The sequence below is a fragment of the Ambystoma mexicanum genome, chromosome 2p (genome assembly GCF_040938575.1).
Source record: "Ambystoma mexicanum isolate Mex_15411 chromosome 2p, UKY_AmexF1_1, whole genome shotgun sequence".
In the NCBI taxonomy this organism is placed as follows: Eukaryota; Metazoa; Chordata; class Amphibia; order Caudata; family Ambystomatidae; genus Ambystoma; species Ambystoma mexicanum.
In genome coordinates this window covers 778,394,190-778,417,347 of record NC_090923.1, presented here as the reverse complement: position 1 = coordinate 778,417,347, position 23,158 = coordinate 778,394,190, and the positions used below count along the sequence as shown (strand labels likewise).

The following is a 23,158-nucleotide window of genomic DNA, read 5'->3' as shown; positions in this document are numbered from 1 at the left end:
TGGTTAATACAATCAACCTTTACAAAAAAACACATCAGTACATAATACAATCTGATTACAACAAACAATCTCAATCAAAAATAATTCATCCACGCAATAACTAATAAAATCAAATTGGAAATCCATTAAAATTATAACAACTTGACATGTGCCAGGAACTTCAAAACAGCTATGTTGAGCGGGGTGCAAAATCCACTCAACAACAGTCAATTGCTCCATTTTTCCCAAATGCTCAAACATGGAGAACTGTATTAGCTCAAAACCATACATCAACTTTGGTATGACCTTCTGCTAAAAGAACTTAGTCAAAGGCTTCAAACTAAATGTACCAAATGTGTTGCTAATTTTACATGAGGGCGGCCAGAGCATCCACTTTGTGCTGTAAACATAGCCAGATGTAAACTTTTTTTAATTTGTTTTTTATGTAATGCTTCTTGCTAATGATCTATCCGTTTGCATATTATAAGATTACAACATTTACCACAAGATTTGTAAGAAACAATAAAACCGATATAAATCCAAAAACTTTCCACAATCTAAAAAAAGGATAGAATAAATACAATAAAACACATATTGTAGATAAGAAATCTTGCTTCAAATTTCCAAAGTCTGAAGCGCAATAATTTTAAGTAAAACTATTTCCCAAATGTGCATGGCCGAGGCGACGATCACCAGTGAATGAGCAGAGTATCTAGTTGACCAAAACTAATCTAAGCCAATTATTTCAATGGTGCTACATTGAGTATAGCTCTTGACCATAATAGTCTAATCAATTAGGGCAACCAGTAGTATGTGGCGACTAGTTTCAATGGTGTTTTTACAGAAGTGGCACAAACGTTGTCCACAAAATGTTTGTTTCAAGGCACCCATGGCCTCTAGCACAGGAAGTAGATTCAGTCGCAGATGTAGAATGACTCTTTTGAGTTTACCACTACAGATTTTTGTAAGATAGCTACGAGGTTTGCTACCCAGAAAACTCTGGGTTGTGTACAATACATAGCATTTCTCTAGTGTGAGATATTCAATAGAGGTTATACGGTCCCAGGCTAAAAATATCGTCTTAAGTTTCAAGAGAAAGATTTTATCCTTTATCAAAGTGCTGAATGATGGTACCCACGAGATGGACCTTTGTTGGGAATCCAAATAAGGATCTAAACAACTTTCCTTCAGTAAATTGTAACCATTTCACCTGAAGATTTGCCAAGATTCCCACCCCATATAATATACAGGAACTACTCCTTTCTTATAGATCACAACAAATCTTGCAATAGACCCACCCGCTGTGCTTGCTATGATATTTGTAATTACTTGCCATTTGAGCATGGCTTAAAGCGAAATGTAATGCGGATATTGCTGGGCACTAGCAGTACAATAAAAGGGAAGCCTTAGGAAGTATTGGTCTACAACATGCATTCGCTCACCACCCATATGCCAAACATGGCCCATTTAGTTCTTTTGTTTTGCTTTGATTCATTTCTGTTAATTTGCAAATGATTTTCAGATGCATATGAATACATGGCATCAATTGAGTGCTGAAGAGAGGGGCGTCTTATCTAATGAAACGAAACTGTGTAATCGGCAAAGGAAATCCAAGAGGTAAGCTTCCCACCTTTATTAGGGGGGGCGTTTTTGCACCCCAACAACATTGAGGCCATATCAGCCTCATAGAGGTTAAGCAAGAGAGGTGCTAAAACACAGCCCTGTTTGAGTCCTTTGTTCGTAGTAATTGGTGCAGAAATGTTTCATCCTGGGAGAGCGTGTTGGTCACTGTCGTATTAGTATAGAACTTCTTAACGTAGTGCAGCGAAGTGGTATCTACATCCCAGCGCTTGGGTTTGGCCCATAACTGAGGACTTCAGATGCTGTTGAATGCTGCAGTGTAGTCAATGAAGTGTATATATAGCCCTCTGTCCGTGCCACGTAGTATATCCACAGATAAGAGCTGGAGCGCATGTGTTGTTGACCTTACTTTTCTACAACATATTTGTTGGGGTTTTAAAATGTTGGCTACCTCTGCCTACTTTGTGAGTAATCTCAAGAGGATAGTCACAAATAATTTGCTGCTGTTATCTAACATTGCTATTATCAATAGTTTACAGCCAAATTGTGGCTACCCTTCTTGTGCACACTTATTAATAGTGAACATCTCCAACTACTTGGTACAGTGCCAGCTCTACTAATGTCTTAGAACATAGCTAACAACAGGTTTTCCCAATAACGGTGGATGGCATTTTAATACAACATTGGCCAACCCATCCGGACCAGGAGCTCTTGATGCTTTTATATTTGCTATAATGGTTACATCAAGTAGTTCGAACTGCAGTCCCCCACCCCATGCAAGAATCTGGTTTTGGTAACTTTTCCTCCTTGCTGGAACAAGCTGGGTCTAAGTGTAGTTGTTTAATGTAGATGTTCCAAACCTGCTCTGAAATGTTTCATAGTTCTAGTGGCGTTTTTACTGAAAGTGCCGAGAAGGTTCTTGAGTCGTGGGTTTTTATTCACACAAACATCATCTTCCAATTTGAATTGGAAATACTCTGATTGTGCAGCCTTCACCAGTTTTTATTCTCTGTTATATGTTTGGCAGTTTCCAATTTCAAAATTTTCAATGAGAAAGATCTTTCTCCCTTCATAGTTGTGATGGCCAAGTGAAGTTTTGCTTTTTGAGCATATATGGCCATGTCAAATATCAGGAGGGTGTTGTGTCAGCTTGACTTATGTCCAACAGGTTTGGGGCCATAATAATGATAGCAGTACTGCCATATCTCCGTTTGCAGCCAGCAATTACTTGGCTGGAGTATAAGGACTAGCCAATGCTAAGGTGTTTATTTTTCTTATGTTTGCTTCTGTCCATACAATGCGATTTCCCTGCACGTTGCAAGTGGTGCTGGCCAACTCACTCACTTGTCAACTGAGTATTGCGAGGTCCTGAGTCACCTGCAAACATTGTCTGGTCAGTAAGCGTAGTGTGTTTAATCACATGTTTTCTAACTAAACTGTGTATGGACTGTGTAGCAAAAACACTATTGAGAAAAGTGGCACTTGCGTCTGCTGTTCTAGTCTTTACATGGAGTAGAGTATCACAATCTGAAGGCAAGGGAGGTTCAAGGCCAAAACTCAAGAGAATGTCAAACCATTTACATCCCTTGCTAAGCAACCCCAAAATATGTTTATTAAGAACATCTTCCCCACTTTCCAGCCTTATTTTGCCCTCAATACAAATGCAATGAGCGTTTAGGTCTCCTGTCAATATTATTAGTTTCCACCGGAGAATAGCTCTCAACCTTTCAAGATCTAAATAACTTTGGTAAGCAATGCTCTGGTCTGGACACCATCTGGAGCATCGTAAATGTTCAGAACAAGTGTCTGCGTCATCCGTGGGATTTTTTTTATCACTGCTCCATACAATTAGTACTGGCTGTACCAACGTCATAGCTGTCGACATCAAAACAAACTTTTAAAGCTATGCAAATTCCTCCTTTTGGTCGGAACTTGCTGGATTTACTGGGTGCTTGTGTAAACACCTGGTAACCATCAAGAATGAAAGAAGACATCAGCTAAGTTTCCTGTAAAAGAAATATATTGCAGGCACATATACCCTTCAACCCTGGGTGCATGAGTAAAGAGCTGTACGCTCTAGTGTTCCACGACATTAAAAGCAGAATTGAAGAAATACTGCTCTGTCAATCTGCACATTCATCAGAAAGAGTACACTCGCAGCACCAACGTCCTTCATCTACTTTGTCTGTATAATAAGGTCTAGGTGCAGTAGCTTGCTTTCTCTTCTGTTACGCCTAATGTGGAGGTAGTGCTCGCTTGTTTGGCCTGTGGCTGCTGTATCTGCAATTCGTAGCCAAGATGTATTATTTGGTCTGCCGATGCCACTACATGTCTATGACCACCTGGGAAACAAACGTCACTGTTGCCCAATTGCTTGTAGAGCAAACATAGGGTAATACTATGCTGACAATATCGTTCGTAGTCACAATCCTCAAATTGGGAACTTGTTGGAACAATCATATTAAATTTGGCCAATTTAAGAAGGGCCTTGCATCTGTAGTAATATCCACAACATGACTTAATGCTCAAGTATTCTGAAGTTTGTCAGCATCGTTGCCTGTAGGACAATATTGGTAACTTTGTTTGCCATCCTCAAATGGGTAGTTTACAAGGTGTGGGCATAAAGGCCCCTTGGTTTATTTATTTAGGCTCATGTGAAGATTTGCTTCACTGGCCAAAATGTCCACTTTCTCACATTGTGTTTCCAAGTCACAGAAGTAGGCACGTGCTTGACGGGCACTAGATTTTAAAATTGAATCTGAGGTGGCGTAATCGATGATAAAACCATATTAGAAGGGACAGGCACCTGTAACCATTTGTCGAAGGTGCCTGCTGGTATGGCATTTGGATCAATAGGCAGAGACTGTAGTGTTTGGGTCTTGGCCTTTTCAAAACCTGTGTTTGCCTCGACCCTTTTCCTATTTGCAATATTAGCTAAACTACCATCATTTGCCAGGGGTCTTGAAACATTCCCCTTACGAGCTTTGTTTCTCCTGCTGTTTTGTCTTTTGTGTCTGTGCCTTAATTTAGTGTGGGCCATCTTGCTTTGCTTTCAAAATGGTAATTGATGCGTGCAAAGTCTTCTGCCGAAGGATAATAATTTCCTCGACAATTACATTTTGGATGCCACTGACGTGCATCTGAGATTGCATTTACATGGAGGGTGGAGTATTTAACATACTTAAATTGGCAATCGGCCATCCAGGTGAGGAAGCAATCCCCTCATCATTCAGAGAAGACAATGGTCCAGGTGCTGGACTTGTACTGTTGATCAATATAATATCAACTACTTTGGCTACTATATGTTTGATGGACTGTTGTTTGTGCGCTGAAGTTGAACATAAGCCAAGCACAGATTTAACAAAGAGTTGTTATTATCAATATTGTTATTTGATAAAGGTGAGCTGGCTGCATTGGATATGCACCTTTCATCCAGAGTATGTCCTGTAACCGCAACAGCTGGCAAGAAAAATCCTGTAACATTGCTTTTTCCAATTTTGCTGGCTCCACTAGCCTGGCCTGCTGCAATGTCAATAACAGTAATACCCCCCTTTGATGTTCTGATATTTATGGACTTAGTTGCCATCTTTGTAGTACGTATGCTTGATTTAATTTTGCGTTGAGGAACTATATAGCGTTTGGTTTGGCTCCTCAATAGCTTACCATGACAGCTTGTGGTAGTGGCGGTTTGCCCAATGACGATTTGGTGTTCATGTATTTGTTGGGAAATACGTTTCAAAAGCTTTTGAGAACAGCAGCTACTTGCTGTGCAGAATGGTAGTGAAAAAATGATAGCTTGCCACTGTCTTTTTGTAAAATCACATATTTTATATGGCACACAGTTTTACAAATGAGCAAGAATTCCAGCTCCTACGGCCTCTGTCAGACCACCACCAAACCGCTCCTCTCACCACTTTGCTTGTGTTCTTTAAACCAATAGCAATAGGTGGCAATTGGCTAACACACTCAGGCTGCAATAAATAACAAGTATAAGAAAACCACTCCCCTCAGCAAAAGTGAACAATTAAGGAGCAATAAACACAATAGACCATGTATCCACAAGCTATTGAATGCGAGTTACTAGATTCATAAGACACACCAAATTTGTACATAGAGAATGTGCTTTGAACATAAAACTTTAAGTAGTTTAGACACTCAGCATTCACCTAACCATTTGGCTCGTTTTGGCTTGCGCTCCCCACCCACAACTGCTGAGCTAACAGGGTGATGGTCGGTATGTTTGGCTCCCCGGCTCTCCAGGTTCGTAAGACAAAGAAAGTCTCTTGGCGTGGTAAAAGCAAGTCTCTTGGCGGGGTAAAAACTCTCTGCTCCTCTCCTCCACTCCACTCTTTCTTGTGCTTGGGTTGGGGAGAGGACTATGCTTGTCACCACTGCTGCTTGTCACTGTGGGTACTCGCTTTTTGCCACCACCGCAGCCGCCACCCGCTATACCGTACCATGCCATGCTTGCACACTTGCACGCTGCATACACTACACACGAGAATTGAGCCCAGTCAAGCAATCTGAAGAAAGGACCTCAAAACATCAAGCCGCACTGCGCATCAGTCGAGAATCATACTGAGAGCGACTGCTTCCGACGTCTGTGATAATTGTTTTGGTTTGAGACTTGCATGTCTCACCATTTATGGTCTATCACTTTACATGAAGATTTAATTACAAAGATGTTCGTTTTGAGTGTTTTTAAGAAATGTTCAATCGCGTAATATGAACAACATTAGGAGTCTTTGGAGACCAACAGCCATGAAATGCCAAAGTCGTCTATTTTGAGGGGTATATATCAACCCAGTATGTTATTATTTTCAACTACCGTCTGTGTATGGTCAGCTAAAAAGAGGTGTAATCCAGATAACAAACTATACTCACTCATTGAAATGTACAGCAAATTATAGTGGAATATTACATATGAACTATTGACTATTGTTCTTTAATTTAAATACATTAAAAGGATTAATAGTTTAGTGACTCAGACTACATCAGATAAATCACTTTTCTTACCGTCCCCCAAAGAGAGCTGATGACTTTAAAGTTGTCGTTGATCAGTCTGAGCAAAGTGCAGAACTTCTCGTCCTCGTAGTCAAATCGATCACCAAAGACAATTGAGCATATGACGTTGGAGACAGCTCGACTGAGGTATAATGTGGGATCAAAGGGCAACACTGAAACGGGACAACACATAGAGACATGTATGTAAAAATGTAATGTAATGTGGACATTTTTTAAAAGCTGCATTAAAAAGAAAGTAATTGGGTTAGAAGAGGTGAACACTACTAGCGACAGGGCTCGTTGGACAAGGGTAATATTGATGAGGGCACAGACAATGTTAACAGCTTTTGAGCACGTGCAAATATACCATGTTACAAACCCCTGGAGGTTTTTACGAATGACAACTAAGAATAGAAAGACTGTTTCACCATTGAATTTATATGTTATATTTAAGCAATATGACCCGAGCGGCGGGGGCATTACCGACGCAGGTAATGCCCCGGGGCTCATAGTTATAGGCCCAAGCGAAGCGAGGGCCTTCACTCGCGGCTCTGGGGCATTACCTGAGTCGGTAATGCCCCCGCTGTGAGGGTCATATTGCTATTATTACCCCGGCCCACAATATCTGCATGACTGGGGGACTAAAATCATTTTGTTCTAGCCCGAAACGCTGCAGCGTTTCGGGACATAAAAACAAAAAAGAGAAACGACCAAGAAGATGGCAACCGGGAAAGGGAAAATGGAGTCCATTTTCCCTTTCCATAGCGGCTATCGGGAGGGAACGAGCTGGGAACACAAGTGTTCCCAGCGCGTCCACTTCTGAAAAAGGATCAAAAAGAAGGTAAGTGGGGTCCAAAAAAATAAATAAAAAGTAAAACAAAAACAAAACGTACCTGCGTCCCCAGCAAGGGACAAGGGAAGCCTCCAGCCGTGTGGAGACACTCCGAGTCTCCACACGGCTGGAGGCTGCCATCGTCCCCCGCCTGGGACGCAGCAGCAAGAAGGTAAGTGGGGGTGGAGGGAGGAGGGAGGAAAGGGAATAAAAAAAAAAGACTTACCCGAGTCCCAGGCGGGGGGGCCAAGCAGCCTCTCAGCCGCAGGGAGGCTTCCAGCGAGCCAATCGGAATGCGTGTTACATTCTGCTTGACTCTCGCCGGGTACTAATATATGTTATATATTCATGGTAATTTGTACTAATGTTGTTGCGACTTATGTAACCTTGTAAGAAATGTGATATTTCCCATCTGTGAAAAGTACAGTGAGCAAAAAGCATGTGCTGCAAACTCTCATCTCAGAACAGGTTATCATGCCATGTTCTTTCTGAAGAGGAGCGCCTGCTACCTTTTTTGAAATATTTGCAAGGAACTTGGGGTTGGTCACTCTGAGTTACCTGGGGGCAACCAGACGTGGACTCCCTGCTCACTGTGCTTAGAGAGGCGCAGCTTCACCTCACTGATGATGCCCAACAAGGCTGAAACACGTGTATGGGGTTGCTGTTGGTACTCTTGTGCAGAGAGGAATTTCCATAGCATTTCGGTGCTGGACTGCCCATGTGGGTGGGACAAAGACTGATATGCAAATAATAATTTCCCTAATGTGAAAGGTACAGTGAGCAAAAAGCGTGTGCTGCAAACTCTCATCTCAGAACAGGTTTCATGCCATGTTCTTTCTGGAGAGGAGCGCCTGCTACCTTTTTTGAAATACTTTTAAGAAATGTGCCCAGATGCATAAGGCTTGGCACACTATAGAAATAAAATACAAAACAATACAATACAGTTATGCAATTCAGTTTAGATATAATACATGCATGTGTTAGTTTTTCTATATTCTCTATTGATTCGCCATGGACACTGGGCTATTCTAGGCTATTTATTCCCTCAATGCAGACGTCTTTAATGCAGCTAATGTTTCCTGCCATTTGACTTTTGCAATAAACACACGCACATTTGTTACACTTTACTCAGGCAGTAACAAAGCTTTATGCAAACGAACAAACTCAGAAAAGAGCATCAATTAAGAGAATCAATCAAGTTTAAGTGCAACATACGCAAACCCTGAATTAAGATAAAAATACATGGTGACATTTCTTTTCGCTCTGTCTGAATGATAATATAATTTGTAGTTGTGTTGTTCAAAATTGGTGTGATTATACCATCATAACGCAAATGGTCACTTTGTTTTTTTAACTTTCTTGTCCCCCGCTTACCAGAATGCTAAGCGGGGGGGAACGTTGCAACCCCTGACTCCCGTTACTCCACCCAAAGATTATGGGAGACACCACCGAAACCCACGCTCTGCTTGGGTGCAGTAATGCGATTCAGTAAAAAGAAATACACCGAAGTCGCAGTTACCTGGCCGACATTTTGGTGCATTTCCACTCCATTCAGATTTTGTAAATATGCACCTAACTACCTCAAGAAATAACTACTTGTTGTGGTCAATTGGCCGTGCTTAATTGTTCTGATAGACTTTACACGTGCACACACACACACACGCACGCACGCACGCACACACACACACTCAAAGATCAGCTTTGTGATGTTACTGGTAAATATAGTAAATAAGCAACACAATGTTGCATGAGTTTGTTCCTTACAATAAAATCAGGCAGCATTTGCAAATGCCCCCTGTTTACTACTCACCTGATTATGAGGTGTGGCCTATTTAGAAGATGCTCAATTATTACATCTACCCAACATTGTAAAGTTGTCACATTTTTGGTTTTGACTCATTTTGTGCTGCTAATACCATTTATGTGCAAACAACACTGAGTGTAGAAAGGAAAACGGGTTATTAAGAAAAAGGATATCTAATTGTCGTGGACAATGACAATGCATGATATGAATCTGAAAAGGCAAAATGTATTTTTCGATGATTGTGCCGATCAGGTGCTATGTTAGAAGCGTGCACTTCAATGGCTTTCCTGGGCGAAATACTGATCCTTCCTTCATATGCTGGATGCTCAACCCCATCTGTCGCTGTGCGAAGATATCCTCTTAATTTCCAGTTACATTCCTCCTCCTATCATGGCCATTCAACCTCCAGCTACTGCTGCCACGGGGCCTGTGTGTGCACCAGCATAGGAGCACTTTTACCCAGGCATTGATCCAGTGCTGCACATGCTGCTGGGACTGCGGCAGGACATGACTGTGCCGGCCATCAGTAGTATGGAAGGACAGAATGGTGTGGTGAAATGCCACTGCGGAGCATGATGCTCAGTTGTCAGCAAGTGTAGGAGGTGGTCAGCAGCATCTATGTGCTTAGTGTACAGATGCACAAGGAGCACCCAGTAACTCCCAAAACTAAGGCCGTGTCATAAGCTAACATTTGGTGAAGCATCAGGGTGCCAGGTTGGAGCTGTGTCTCATCCTTCGGGCATTGGCTGCCCACCACTATGAGCAGGGGTATGCTGGCCCCTCTCCTGAATGGCAGGTCACCCTCTTGCATGAATGGTAAGCATCATCATCCCCAATTTGTTGTATTTACAGTGGCTCGACCCACTTACGCATGAGTTTTGTTTGCAGTGCATTTCGACTCTGCAAGGAATGTAGTGCATAATATTAGATTGCATTGGCGCATCAGAAGACTGCCCCCCCCCCATCTCTCATTTTGCGATATCAGCATCAACACAATGATTGACGGGAGAGGAGTCCTCTCCTGTAAGTCAGCATGTTTGTGTTGTAGAGACCCGCAACCTGAAGGTGCTGACATGAGAAGACTCTGCTCCTGTTAGTCAGCATGTTTATGTCACAAAGAGGAGGGAAGAGCCATCCAGTCCTCCCTGTGGTGATGCAGGCATGTGTGGAGGGTGCAGGCAGGTAAGGTGAGTGTTTTGTTTATGTAATATGTATATATAAGTATGTATGTCAGGATTGTATGCATGTATGTATGTGGGTGCTTTTTTATGAATGTGCATGCAAGAAGATGCATGAATGATGGGTAAATGCACGGGTGAAAGTGTTAGTGTCTATTATATTTAGCAGTGGGAGCTTTTGGGGGATAGCATTATTTTTTGCGTTACCCTTGATGCACAGTTCTATGCATCAAATGTAAATACAAATGGTAAGTGAAATGCTATTGCATTGCTAGAATGGACTACATTGAATGTAGACCAGTCTATGCATGTAATAATACTTAGGTTCGCTTTCCCCTTGATACACAGTTACTATGCATCAAGGCTAAAACAAACGTGATACAAGTTAATACATTGAATGTAGGCCACTCTAGCCAAGTAATAACACTTATGTTGGATTTACTGTGCATTAAGGGTAAAGCAAACACAACACATTTTATTACCTGACTAGAGTGTCCTACATTGAATGTAGGTCAGTCTAGCCAGGTAATAACACTGATCTTTTCTTTACCCCTGATGCATAGTAAGTGTGAATCAAGGGTAAAGCAAGCATGATAAGTGTTATTACTTTGCTAGGCTGGCCTACATTGAATATAGGCCATTGTCAAAACTTGTCATGTTTGCTCTACCCTTGATGCACAGTTACTGTTATCAGTGCAAAGGAATATGGTGCTGTTCAAAATTTGTTTTAATTAATGTCAAAAATGGCTAAAATCTTGGGCACAAAAACACCAGACAAAAAATTAACTTCTGATTGGGCGTTCTACATTACTCTACTGCAGAATCCACATTAATACGATGTTAGCAAGGATCATATGCTATCAAGTAAAATCCCCTTTTTGAAATGTATTAATTCAAGACAGCTCCCAAAATTGGGTGCAGTACCGGCGCTTGACAGAAACGGCGCTAGCGATCTAAACTCTGACAGGGGACTGGTATTTCAGGAGCTGAAAAGGAACCTGAGTTAGCTGGAAACCTCAAAGCCTTGCTGGTTAATGAGAATTCTTAACACCTACTGTTCCCGGGCTCTATACTAGAAGGCAGTCTGATTTAATTAAAAGTTCAAGAGGCCTCTGTCCATGGGAAACATTCACACCTGCCCTTACCAGAAACAGCACAGGAGATCACATGGTCGTGTTAACCAGATGCAGAGTGGCACCCTGGTCTGCTGACCTCAGTCAACACAATAGACTCTTTCTACTGAATAGGATATGCTGATTTGAGGTGTAATTGTCAACAGTTGCTCTGGGGGAAGGAAAGACATTTGATCTCTGAGTCAAGTCAAGTTCCTGGGATGCAGGGACAAGCAAATGGGTGTACTGAAGGAGAGGCAAATGTATGTTTTATTAAATTGCTTATATAATATTGTATGAAGCTGACAAAAAATGTACAATTTGGAGATTCTTAATATGAAAAATGTACCTATAATTTGAGACTAACCTCAACGTTGTGGGATGTTCTGAGGCTAAACCCCGGGATTCATCAATATTGCAGACACAGGGTTTATGCTAGAAAAATGAAAATTTACTGTAATATGCGTAGAGAGGGGGTGTACCTCTGTGGAAGATTTGATGAAAAACCAACATGGCAAAACCTACTAAAAGCGCAAAATGTTGTCGTTTCTGAACCCAAGCTCGCAGGAACATGAGGCTTAAACAGAGACCGGTTTTAATTCAACTGTGATGTGTACATGTATTATGAACCACTTGTATGTTTGGGAAACATGTTTGATTATGAAAAATTGGGTTCTAAGTAAAAGCAAAGGGCGTTTCTTCAATAGATTGTAAAATGTTAGCATCACTCTGACTCACAACTCAGTTCCCCAGTCGGGCGACAGAGAATCCTCTGGCCTATCAGGATCCTCAGAGGGTTGAGCATAGAATGTTAGCCTTCCCACCCACTTTCAAAAGACATAAAAAGAGCCACTGAGACCCAGGTAGGGACTGACTTTCCACTCTCTTGCGAAGCACTTTGACGGACGACATCCAAATTCAGGCACTTTCCAGAGACCATAACTTAGAAAACCAGACTCCAGACTCCAGAACTTTGAAACAGAAGGCCTAGTGCAAGCTGCAAGTATTCTCAGCTGGCCTTACAATTTTGCAAACTGATTTACCCCAGACTTCCAAGGGGCACATCAGAATAAAACAGCCGGGCTGTGCTGTTTGATTCTAGCCAATAACTTTTGCCAGAACCAGACCCAGAGAGCAGTGCTGTATCCAGAACCGCAGACCAGACCGCTGTGCAGTGCCAAGAACTTTTGGCAGAACCAGAGATCCAGACCCACAGAGCAGAGAGAACCACAGCTAAACCTGTTGACGAGATCTGTGACGAGGCCCATTCCTTCCAAATCTAGAAGTGAGTATCCAGCCAGAGCTGTGCAAAACCAATCTCTTAGTTTAAAATAATCTAATTCAAACCATTCCCACCTATTTAGAACAGCATAGAAATTGTGTGTCCATTCTGTGATTTCAAACCTATGAAAGTGTCATTTGTCATTTGAATCTTACTTTATTTCTGAGAATCTACCTCCACTAAATCGTCCGTATCTTTTGAACCGCATATCCTTTTAAAGCTAAGAACCTAATCTTTTCAACAAGCCCAAAACCTACTTTCTACTCCTTATGGTTCTTCCTTAATTGCCATCGATGACTCAAGTTTTACCACACGTTAAAAATAGCTGTCCTTTTGCTTGCAGCTGCTGAACTTCGTTTTCAACCTGATAGTCATTCATGAATCACTGATGTGTTGACCTGAACCAATCTTAAGTAGCTATCACCTACCCTGAATCTCCTGTAGGGAATTAAAATAATTCTTAGCATATTTTTCACTTCTTTGCAAATCACATTTAAAAGTATTTTTGCCTGTTTAAAAGCATACCGGTTGCTCTAAGCTTGCTAGGGGGGAACTGGAATTTGCATTGCATTTGATTATAATGATTGAAAATTGTGTGCTCCCCTTCCATCTCTTTATATTGCATGGGGGGGGGAGAGTAAATTGACACAAGGGGAAAAGTGATTATATGATCTCTTTTTGAAACCATATCAGTTTATCCCTGTGCTGCATTCTTTTCCATCATTGCATTTCCTTGAAACCATAAAAGCATTCTCAGCTACCTTATCCTCTCTATACCAACTCCTAAGTAATTAAAAAAGTGTGCTAGTGTAATATTATCCATTGTTGATCACTGTCATATTCATAAGTGTGCTATCAAATATTAATTTATTGATAAAAGTGTGATATATGTCTTGTTTAATGTTTCAATAAATATTTTAATTTGCAAAGCAAACCTACTTCTTGGCTCAGTGAGGTCAGGGGGATTCAAATAGAGGGGCGTTATAAAAGGGTTTATCATCCAGATTATAACTTGTCATAAAAATATATAAATAAGGGCTTCCCTTGGGCATCCCAGACCAGGCATTGACTTAGTTGGAGTGCTTTATTGAAGTCACTTAACAGAGTGGGGGCTCGAGCCGGGACGTCTGGATTAGATCTACTACTTGTGCAGCTTAATACAGTGTGCTAACTGACAGGATACATAAATCCTGTTGGATCACCACGCTGTGTTACACTGTAAAAGCACCCCTCAAAAGAAGGATGCTCTAAGGAGACGGTCTTAGTTGCAAAATAAAATACTAACTTCTGTAAGTCAGGAAGGAAATCAATTTCCAGAATGACGACCTTGGTAGATATCAAAATAGCAGGAGAGCACCTCTTACATAAGCTATTTGTGAGAGGCGAATGGACGGAACAGGACCAGACGGTGTGGTTGCAGCAATCGCACCCCAGATCACTGCAACAGGGTCAGACACATGGAGAGATCAGGGTCCATTACATGTGGCCCTGAGTGAACTATATATGGCCCCTAAAGCCAAAGATGAGCACGACAAGATTGTCAGTATAGTGGCATATTTATATTTATATATGGGAGCCATACAGGACAAATGTTCTGAAGGCCAAGATCTGGCAAATAGGCAACAGATGGCATTAGAGAAGGCCCAATCTGACCTGGTCTCTTCTGAGTAGAGGCTGCACAGGAGCCAGGAGTCAGAAAATGAGAGTAGACACTATCTCATTAAAATCAAAGAGGATATGGGTATCCTGCAACAGGAAAAGTCTGACCAGGATACCAGATTTCTGGCCTTGCAGAAGGAGTACCAAGAAGGTTTGGACACCCTACTGCAGAGCCAGAAAAAGCTGGAGCAACAACTGGACTTCAATAGGGCATGCACAGAGCAGGTAGTCACCCTGCAAAGCCACCTAGATAGGGAGAAGGCAGAGAGCAACAAACTGATTTCCGAAAGACCTGGATACCCAGACAGAATTTGAGGAAGAGCGCCAGAAAGCTGGTGCCCTTCAAAGGCAGAGGGATGACCTGGCGGCACAGAGGCAGGCTCTTAGCCACGAAAGGGACACCTTAGGCCAGGAACTCTGCCACTTAAAAAGAAAAATGGAAGAAAATCACCTGGCCATCCAGGGACTGGGTGACCTCCAAAAAGAGCATCAATACTTGTTGGAGCACACCAGGAGGGTGGAAGATGCTCTGGCAAGAAAGGAGCAGGCCAGTAGAGATGGGACTCAGGAGGTAACCCTCTCCTGAGTGCCAGTATTCCAGGACAAACCAGGAAGCACAGAGAGAGAATGAGGCTCTCTGCCAGGACAATGATAGGCTGCAGAAACAGGTAGCCACGCAGGAGAGACTGATAGAGTCTAGTAAGGCCATGACTGAGGAACTGAAAGCACAGGCTCTTGCATGGCAACAGGGAGCAGGGGCTGATAGAGATGAGGTTCACTGGGAAAGGGAAACACCTGAGCATAACCTCAGGAGCCCTAGTACCAGAGGCCTTCACCTCTCCCAGTCCCTGGACTCTGCCACCTCCATGTCTCCTGGCGCACATGAGCACAGGGCCACAGGGATGGCAGATTACTATCCAGCCAAAAGTATGGGGCTCATAGGCCAGTACCACCCAGGAATTGATGGGCGGGCATCCGGGTATGGGCACCTAAGTACAGTGCAATTTAGTGGGGAACCCCAGCAGAGTAGGCCCACTAAGGGCATCTTGAAAACCTCTGCCCACTTAGGTCAGTGGGGGGTACCCTTCAAATCCTGGCAGCAAGGAGGGATCTGAAGACTCCTCTGAGCGTCACAGGACACAAGAGACCAGGTCCCCAAATTCTGCCAGCCATTCCCAGGCTTGCAGAATCCGGGGAAACCTGGAAGATCAGACGGGCACCTCTGGGAGCAATGCTTCTGAGTCAGAGGATGAATGGACCAGGGCTACCCGAACCAAAAAGGCCAATAAGGCAAAAAGGGCCTTGCTTAAGGCCCCCTTAAAACAGATTAAGGCAATAAGGAGTGTCATCACCCCTTATCACAAGAACGCCAAGTATTTTGTTTGGGAACACTTGGAGCTTTACGAGCAAATGATGGAGACTTTCCACCTGAAAGACAGCAGGAGCTGCATTCAGTATGTAAAATGGACATTCTCCCCAGAATACTCCAGTTTCTTTGCAGGGCTGGAGGACCAAAATCATTCAAGATGGTCCACATATAGGGTGGCCATCTTGAAATATTTTTCTGTTCACAGAAATCCCCAAGAGGCTCGCAAGGCAGCCTACAATTTGCAATGTGGGGAGGATCAGGCCCCACAATAATGTGTGCAGGAATTGAAGCGTGCCTTTGGGCAGACTACCAGAAGGGTGAGCACGGACTGCAAAGAATTTGTTAACACTTTTTTCCATGCCACCCAAATACATCATGACCCAGCGAGTGAGAGATTTTCATGAGAAAAGGTCACTAGACTGGGTCATTGAACAGGCTACCTGAATCTATGAGGTGCAGAAGCCCATAGAAAATTAAAGTAATGCGCAGAAAAGCCCCAAACCGAACAGCACCCCCGCTGCTGCAAAAGTGGCAGAGATAAAGGTTGCCCCCATTTTGGATTTGGATATGGGGGGCCTAAAAACTTGCCTGCACAGACTAATTCTAAGCCCAGAAGGCCCTCGGGCCAGTCACAAACAGTGAGTCAAGGAGGTAGTCCCACAAATGGGATCCCTCATTCCCCTGATTATGTAAGACCCGTTACAAGGGAAACCGACACATCCTGGGTTATGTGTGGACTCCTCCGGCCCAAGGGGGGATCCAGCCAAGAACCTAACCCAGCGAACTCCCCTCCTAACTTCCCACAGGAGGGCAGAAATTCCCCAAATACTGGGCAGAACTTTTTTCCCAGGTATCCACCCAACTTCCAACCCCAAAATCATCCATCCTTCTTTCCCCAATTCCCTGAGCCCAGACCACTTAATCCGGGAGAGGGGAGGCCAAGGGTGGAGGGGTACCCAAATCTTCCCAACCCAGGGTACTAGCAGAGAAGGGATAGCTAACCTTCCCAGGATCAGCCCAGGGGAGAAAAACGAACCCTGTATCAGCCTGAGCGGGTTTCACAGTTAGAGCGCCAGGTCCAAAATATGGCACGGGATCTGGGTCACATGCTGAGGGCCCAACAGAACCCTCAGATGAGCATGCCGGTGCAGAATGCCACAAACTCTGGGCTTGGTGCTCCAGAACAATGACGGGGGCAGCACCCCGATAACCCACCAGTTCCCAGGGAGGAGGCACAAGGGGAAGGGGGGTGTAAAGCCTTGGAGGAAGCTTCCTTCCCCACTTGTAAACAGCCCCTGGAAACCCAGGAACCAGAAACAAAATCTCCTACCCCTGAAAGTCTGCCACCCAAGGAGCAGAGAGGAGGTAGGAGAAACCAAACAGACCCATTTTGTGGAGGAGGTACAGATCTTCCAATTTGAGAGAGAGGGATCCTCAGAGGATCCTGGGAAATGGATCTTCTCCTTCAGAGATGGGGGTACTCCTCCCAAAGAAAAATGGGTCCCAAGGGATCCAAATCCAGACTGGGTAGATGTGGGGACTGATCTAGTGCCGCCCATCATCTCATCCCAGAACCAACAGCTTCAAAATCCCCTGGTTCAAACCCATTCTGGTGACTGCCTCCATAAAGGGGGGTTGAGGGGGCGGCGGCCCAGAACCCGAACCAGGGGAACCCACAATGGCTCTGATTTCCAGTTGCCAACTTTTTCTTGCAGATTCCCATGACTCTCCACAGATTTCTGACCAGATCTCTTCTCTCGCAATGTCCAAAACTAAAAAATTAGCCCACCAGTTGTCCAAAAATGTGCATTATCTGTGCCCCTTCGAGGAGAAGTTGAGAAGATACTATGCCCCGCTTCAAGTGCAGGGGTGGGGTACAATTTTGGCACTGGTGGACACTGGATCCCAAGCTACCCTTCTGTCCAAAAGGGCCTTTGATGAACTAAATGCAGGAAGGGGGAGAATTACCGAATTCCTCTCACCTCTCTTCCTGGATAACTTCAGAACTTTGACGGGAAGGAAATTCCTGTCGAGGGGACTGCAGATTTGGACATCAAAATTGGGTGACACAAGGTGAAACACCCGGTCATAGTAGTGACTCCAGAGGGCACCCCTTGTTGACTAGGGAATGACCTCCTGAGAAGGTTTTCACCCCTACTAGATTGCGTAAACAAGGTCCTCTGGACCCAGACTAGCCAGCCAATAAAATTAAAACAGAGTGTCAACCAAGTTAGTTTAAATGGCACATGCCACATGGTTGAACAAAAATCTAACCAAGTAGAATTTCACTTCCAGAACAACCAAATTCCAGACGTGACAGTAATAGAAGTAGGACAACAGACCGGTGATGGGCGTCCTCTCTATTTCTGAAAATCAACCTTCCTTCCAGTTTAAGGTGGTATTCCACACTGGAAGGAAACACTCTGAAATTCTTTACTAATCCACAATCAGACATTCCCACTCCAATAGTCCAGAAAGATGTGAAATCAGCTCAGAGCCTGGCTGATATTCAGCGAATTGGAGAGCAGCTGTTCATCCCTGTTCAGTTAAATGATGGGAAGGACTCTGTTCTCGTCCGAGTGTGTGTGAATAACGGTAAGAGCTTCATCAGCGAAGCCATGTTCCGCCAACTCCCAAAAGATGCAGCCATTCCCACATTCAAACTGATAGACAAATGGGAAATGGACCTGGAAGCACCCAATTCCAAACATCTCCTGCCAAGCAGGTGTATGCTCAAAATCTCGATTGGCAACATGAACATAGTCCATATTTGTTGGGTCGTGCGAGACGTCACTGCCGCCTTTTACTTAGGCAGTGATATTCTCAATCGCTTTGCCATTAGTTTGGACCTAATAAACTTCAAAGCTTGGTCCCGATTAGCGGATAATCCCATGGGCTTTGATGATCCAGAAAGGGCATTTAGGTCAGCTCAATTGCTACCTTATGCAGTTGAAATTCAGATTAAAGAGGAATTCACCATCCCAGAAAGGACCCGACAATTCTCCCTGGAAGTGAAAGTTAAAAGAGGACAGAAATTGAAAAACCCTGATGCTTATATTCATCTAAATGCTTCTCTCCAACAGCAAGGGTTGGGGGTAAACCCAACACCATTAGTCAACATACAACATGACACCATTCCAATAGAGGTGGATAACAGCGACTTAAAGAGCATTAATCTAGCCGCAGGCACCATTATTGGAATGGCGGTTGATGACCGACATTTTTCCATTGATTTAGAAAATGAACTGTTAGGACCAATCCAGAAGGACTGTTTTGACAGTGACAGTGATGACAACACAACACCAGACAGGATCTTTACCCGGCATGGGGGGAACTTCCTGGTGGACACTTCCTGCCCTTATGGTAAGGAAGATGTGATTTCAGAAGGGATGAGGTGATTTTCCAGGTCCATGAGGGCTGCCTCTCCCACTTGCAGCCATCAGTCCAAATCAGCACTCTGACCAGGGACTTGCTGAGATAGCAAAACCAGAAGTCCTTCTAGGCTTCAGGCAGATGGTGGAAGACAGAGTCAACCTAGCTGATGCCTGTGTGACTCTGGAACAGAAGCAAAAGTTGAAACAAGTTTTCTTGGATTTCCAAGATCTCTTTGCGGTACACCATATGACTGTGGTCGCACCGACATCCACACAACAATTCCCACAGACCCTGGAATGACTCCAGTGTTTGTGAAGCAATATCACTTGCCTCTCGCATCCATGGAGTCCCTTACTGAAATAATTAATAACCTTGAGTCCCGGGGAATAATCCGTCCAGTACACAGCCCTTCAATAATCCGGGGCTGGGAATATTGAAGCCAAACGGCCAGTGGAGACTCTGTGCCGACCTTAGGAAGCTCAACAAACGAGTCCATACTTCCCGATGGCCTCTTCCCTACAATGACCAAGGGCTGGCCCAGATCCAGGGGTCACAGTTATTCACTGCAATAGACCTGACCAATGGATACTGGACTGTGCCTGTCAGTAGGGAGGACCAATACAAGCTGGCTTTTACCTTTGGGGGCCAGCAGTACACATGGACCCAGACTCCCATCGGATACCTCAACTCTGGCAATGAATTCAACATTTTCCTATACAAGGCCATGCCCGACCTGGGTGGAAGGGGTAACCTGGCTTATGTAGATGATGTCCTCATCAAAAGTTCATCTATGGAGGAACACATAGCAGAGATCCGTTATGTTCTGACACAGTTGAGGGCCGCCGGAGCAAACTTTTCAGAAAGCACAGTGGTGTAGAACCTGTGTTAATTTCTTGGGGCATGAGATTACTCCTCAGGGTCTATGTCCCCAGGAAAAGAAAGTGGAAGCACTCCAGAAAATGAAAGACCCCACAACTCTGCGGGAACTAAGGAGCCTCCTTGGACTGACTAATTACAGCAGAAAGTTCATTGAGGGCTACGCAGACATCACCAGACTCCTGATTCATCTCTTGAAGGGGGGGTCAAGTGGGAATGGGGTCCAGAACAATCCGAGGCAGTAAGACAGCTCAAAAGAAGCCTCTCACAAGCACCCTGCCTAGCTTACCCTGTCAGAAACAAGGAGTTTTTCTTGGAGACAGGGTTCTCTAATACATGCTTGACTGCAGTATTATATCAAAAGCATGACAAGGTCAATAAAGCAATCTCCTATACGAGTAAAACTTTATCCTCCGTGGAGGAGAAATTCAACGATTGTGAGAAGGCACTCCGGGCAACGGTGTGGGCATTGAAGAATTACCGCCCGTTTATCCAGACGGAACACATCATAGTGGAGACCCCACACGAGCCTCTGCAATATCTCCAAAGTGACAGAATCCGGGCTGGAAATGTGAGTAATTCCCGGATTACTTCCTGTATTCTGTCAATGCAAGGCTTTCCTGTGGAGGTCAGATATGGCCAAAACAAGAAGAGTCCCCTCGCGCAAGGTCTGGCTGACTTGCATGATTGTGCCAGAGAAAACTGTCTTGAGGACGAAAGTCTAAAAATCAAGGACATCATGGAGGCATACCTTAATTCCCCACACAAAGTTTTGAAGAAGACAAGTGTGAGGGAATGCCCACTGTCTATGTGGACGGATGCTCTTACCATGTTGACAACAACGGGGGAAAAATAACTTGTGGCCGGCATAGTGAATGCATGGGTGAATGAGCCCCCAGAACCCTCTACTTGGTACAAGATTGGTCCCCGAAGTAGTCAGGTGGCAGAGTTGATGGCTGTGCATCAAGCCATCCTCACTGCTGTCCAACATCAACTCTACAAACTGGTCATAATCACAGACTCGGATTATGTACGGAACGGGTTCGTGGAGCACCTGGTCAATTGGAAAACCAGAGGCATGATATGTGCTAATAACAAACCCCTGAAACATGGGAAGTTAATTCAAAACATTGATGATCTGGTCACCGTGAATGGGATGACCATCCACCGGAAAAAGATCAAGGGTCATTCCAAAGTAGAGGGACCAGACAAAACTGGAAATGCCTTAGCTGACCAGCTGGCCAAAACCGGGGCCATCCAAAGGAATCTAATAGACATTGATTACCTGTTTGGGGAAATCCAGGTCACTGCTATCACTAGGTCCCAGACAAATGCTCACAATGATCTTTCAACTGCACAATAGAGTAAGGAGACCCCAGATGCTGATTTGATTACAGCTCAGAAGGGGGATCCAATAATTGGTAAGTTTTGCAACACATTGAGGACCCTGAGAACTTTCCCCTGACGGATACCGATTACATTGGGAAAGAGGACCTTAGAGTGTTGATGAAATGTCCAAAAATTTTCCGAATCCAAGACGGTTTGTTGGTAAGGAAATCCCAAGCTGGCCATGATCAGTGGGTGGTTCCTACCTCATTCCGAAGCCTGATGTTAAGTCACGCCCATGATGCGGCCACCACCGGTCATAGGGGGTTTCATACAACACTTGAGATCTTAAGAGAGGTTGCATACTGGCCACACATGGGGCAGGCACCGACCAATACTTGAAGGGGTGTCTTGTGTGTGCACAATTTCAGCCAGCATCCCTCACACACTGTGCACCTCTCCAAAAGAGGGGGATGAAACTGCCATGGTCTGATTTGCAAGTCGACTTCATAGGCCCCGTGATTCGCTCCTCTAGGGGAAATAAGTACATGTTGACGGTGACATGCTTATTTACTAAATGGGTGGAATGTCTCCCGGCCCCAAACTGCATGGCAGAAACAGCAGCTGCCCTGATGATCAACCACATCTTTTCCCGTTTTGGTCTACCCCAAAGGATTGAGTCAGACAGAGGTAGCCATTTTCCCAGCGAAGTAATGACAAAGATGTGGGAGATACTGGGGGTTAAAAGGAAGCTACACAGTGCTTATCAGCCAGCCTCTTCTGGTGCAGTAGAACGTTACAACCGAACCATTGTGAGCATCTTAAAAAAGTTTCTGGCAGATTCTGGGCCAAGTTGGGATATCCGATTACCCCTGGTCCTAATGGCCATCAGATCTACCCCTTCATCTGCAACTAAAATGTCACCGTTTGAGCTGATGACTGGACACAGGATGGTGCTTCCGCAGCATTTGCTCCACAGGACCCAAGAGCAAACATTGATCAATGCCTCCACAACTCACGAGTATGTTGAAAATTTAAGGAAGCACCTTCAACATGCTTTTGCCTATGCTCAGCGAAACCTAGAAAGATCAGCCGATAGCATGAAGACTCATTATGATTTAAAGACTACTAGGAAAGAATACAATGTGGGAGACCGGGTCTATCTATACAATTTCCAAAGGAACCAGGCCAAACAGCGGAAATTTCTGCCAACATGGAAGGGACCTTTTGAAATTGTAGGCAAGATCTCCCCAGTCGCCTACAAGATCTGCATCCCCAAGGGTAGTTTGGTGGAAGGGGAAGACAAGTGGCTCCATATAAATCAACTAACATTTTGCCATCCCAGGTACACTCTGCAGCAACTGGTGGAGTCCTCTGCAATCCCTAAGGGGACAGCTCCAGATTAATACAAGTCCAACCCTAAAATATTTCACATATAGTCTATAAAATTGAATGCAAAGGTCTCCTGATGTATAAAATGTATATGTTCGCCCCACCATTAATAGTGGTGGAGAAATGTCTACGAATATGTTTCTGCCGCTTTTGCTTTGTCATCCTAGGAGAGATGAAACCATGGAGACTGACCAAGGAGGACGACCCGGGGACTGGGAGCAAAGATCCGAGGGGCCCGGGGTACCGCCCAATACTCCCATCAGGACCGGCGAGGAGAACCGATCAATCCACCCTGATGGAGGAAAAGATGCAGAACGTTGCCATCTGCGGAATCAGAAGAAGATGATGCGGAAATCGCAGCGCGTGGATCAAAACATCCTGTGCACCCG

The 23,158-nt window shown here is 44.2% G+C and overlaps 1 protein-coding gene across 1 annotated transcript in view; it reads right to left on the bottom strand.

The window, feature by feature from the left end:
- LOC138566785 (cytochrome P450 2F2-like) overlaps positions 1 to 23,158 on the bottom strand; it is a 541,781-nt gene that overhangs the window by 178,654 nt on the left and 339,969 nt on the right. Inside the window, exon 4 of the mRNA XM_069644435.1 lies at positions 6,577 to 6,737. Coding sequence (XP_069500536.1) covers positions 6,577 to 6,737 — 161 coding nt within the window. The remainder of the gene's footprint in view (positions 1 to 6,576; positions 6,738 to 23,158) is intronic.